Source organism: Quercus suber, unplaced genomic scaffold, assembly GCF_002906115.3.
Source record: "Quercus suber isolate HL8 unplaced genomic scaffold, Cork oak 2.0 scaffold_286, whole genome shotgun sequence".
Taxonomy (NCBI): Eukaryota; Viridiplantae; Streptophyta; class Magnoliopsida; order Fagales; family Fagaceae; genus Quercus; species Quercus suber.
In genome coordinates, this window is record NW_027069742.1 from 869,400 (window position 1) to 870,937 (window position 1,538).

The window sequence follows — 1,538 nt, forward strand, 5'->3', positions numbered from 1 at the left end:
AAAATAATAAACAATAAACTATAAATTCATTGGAAATATTAATAAAATTATTAATTATTGTTATTTAGTTGTTTCATTAATTTGCTTGTTTTTTATAAACTATAATTTGTTATATTGTTATTTTATTAATTATAAAATTATTAATTGTTGTTTAACTTAACATAATTTAATTTGTTTGTCTTTTATAATGTATTGATTAATTAAATTATTAATTATTGTTTATTAGTTGCTTTTTCTGATTAATTATTAGTTAATTAAATTATTGTTTATTAGTTGCACTAGCACACATCTCATGTGCATTTATTTCCCCCAATTCAATTATCTCACTCAAAAGACAATCCTCATACCTAATACCCCAATCACAAGAGCCAGTTGCCAATCAGAAAATTTCACAATTACAAATCACAATTCACATTACACTAAAAGACAATTAATATCATACCAACACCAACGGATAACATAAAGCCAAATTCAAAAAGTCAAAAACCAAGCAAAATATTAATAAAGTTAAAAGTTTCAACCAATCACAAATAAAAGTTAGTCTTAAAGAACAAAGAGAGAGACTCTTATTCATTTCATTTCAGTGATTTCGTATAAAAAGAGAGAGAGAGAGAGAAATTGAGAAAGAGTCAGAGAGAAGTAAGAAAAATGAAATACCTCACTCCTCACAGTTTCTCCGTCTCACTTTCACACGCCCCCATAGCTATTTCATACAAGCTCTTCAAACCCTAAGCTCCACCACCGGAGACCCAAAAGATGCCTCCAAAGCTCGATCACTCACAAGTGGTGGACGTGTACGTTCGAGTCACCGAAGGTGAGGTCGGAGCGGCGATCAATCCACTTGGTCTCTCCCCAAAGAAGACCGGAGAAGACATAGCCAAGGAAACTGCCAAGGACTGGAAGGGCCTTCGCGTAACGGTCAAGCTAATGATCCAGAACTATCAGGCCAAGGTGTCTGTGGTGCCCTCCGCCACCGCACTGGTCATCAAGGCGCTGAAGGATCCGAAGTACGACTGGAAGAAGACGAAGAACATCAAGCACAACGATAACATCCCACTCAACGATGTCTTCGAGATCGCTAAGGTGATGAAGCCTAGGTCTATGGCGAAGGATCTTAGTGGGACTGTGAAGGACATTCTGAGAGCTTAGGGTTTGCTTTAGCCTTTAGTGATTTTTGATTTAGTGATTTGAGGTTTCTGATTTAGTGATCTGTGTTGGTTTTTTTTTTTTTTTTTTTTTTCCAGGAACAACTGACCTAGAAAAAAAATTGTATATAATAATTAACTTTTTTTTATTTGTTCACCCTTAAAATAAATTAGGAATACCCTCAATAAAAATTAGGAACACCTTCAAATTAAAAAAAAAAATTTATTTGTTCTACTTTCAAGAAAAAAAATAAAAGTCCAAAAAAAAATTTTTTTGAACTAAAATCTAAAAAAAAAAAAAAATTGTAATAGAGCAAACGACAAGCCCACGGATTCTCTAAAAAAAAACATACGGCAAGCCCACAGTAGCAACCACGGATTCTCAAAAGAAGG

The 1,538-nt window shown here is 33.4% G+C and overlaps 1 protein-coding gene across 1 annotated transcript; it reads left to right on the plus strand.

Moving 5' to 3' along the window:
* The first annotated feature begins 756 nt into the window (after window positions 1-756).
* Window positions 757-1,149, plus strand: LOC112033907 (large ribosomal subunit protein uL11). The gene has a single exon (XM_024066680.1). The coding sequence runs from the start codon at window positions 757-759 to the stop codon at window positions 1,147-1,149; it is 393 nt and encodes a 130-aa protein (XP_023922448.1).
* The last annotated feature ends 389 nt before the right edge of the window (window positions 1,150-1,538 follow it).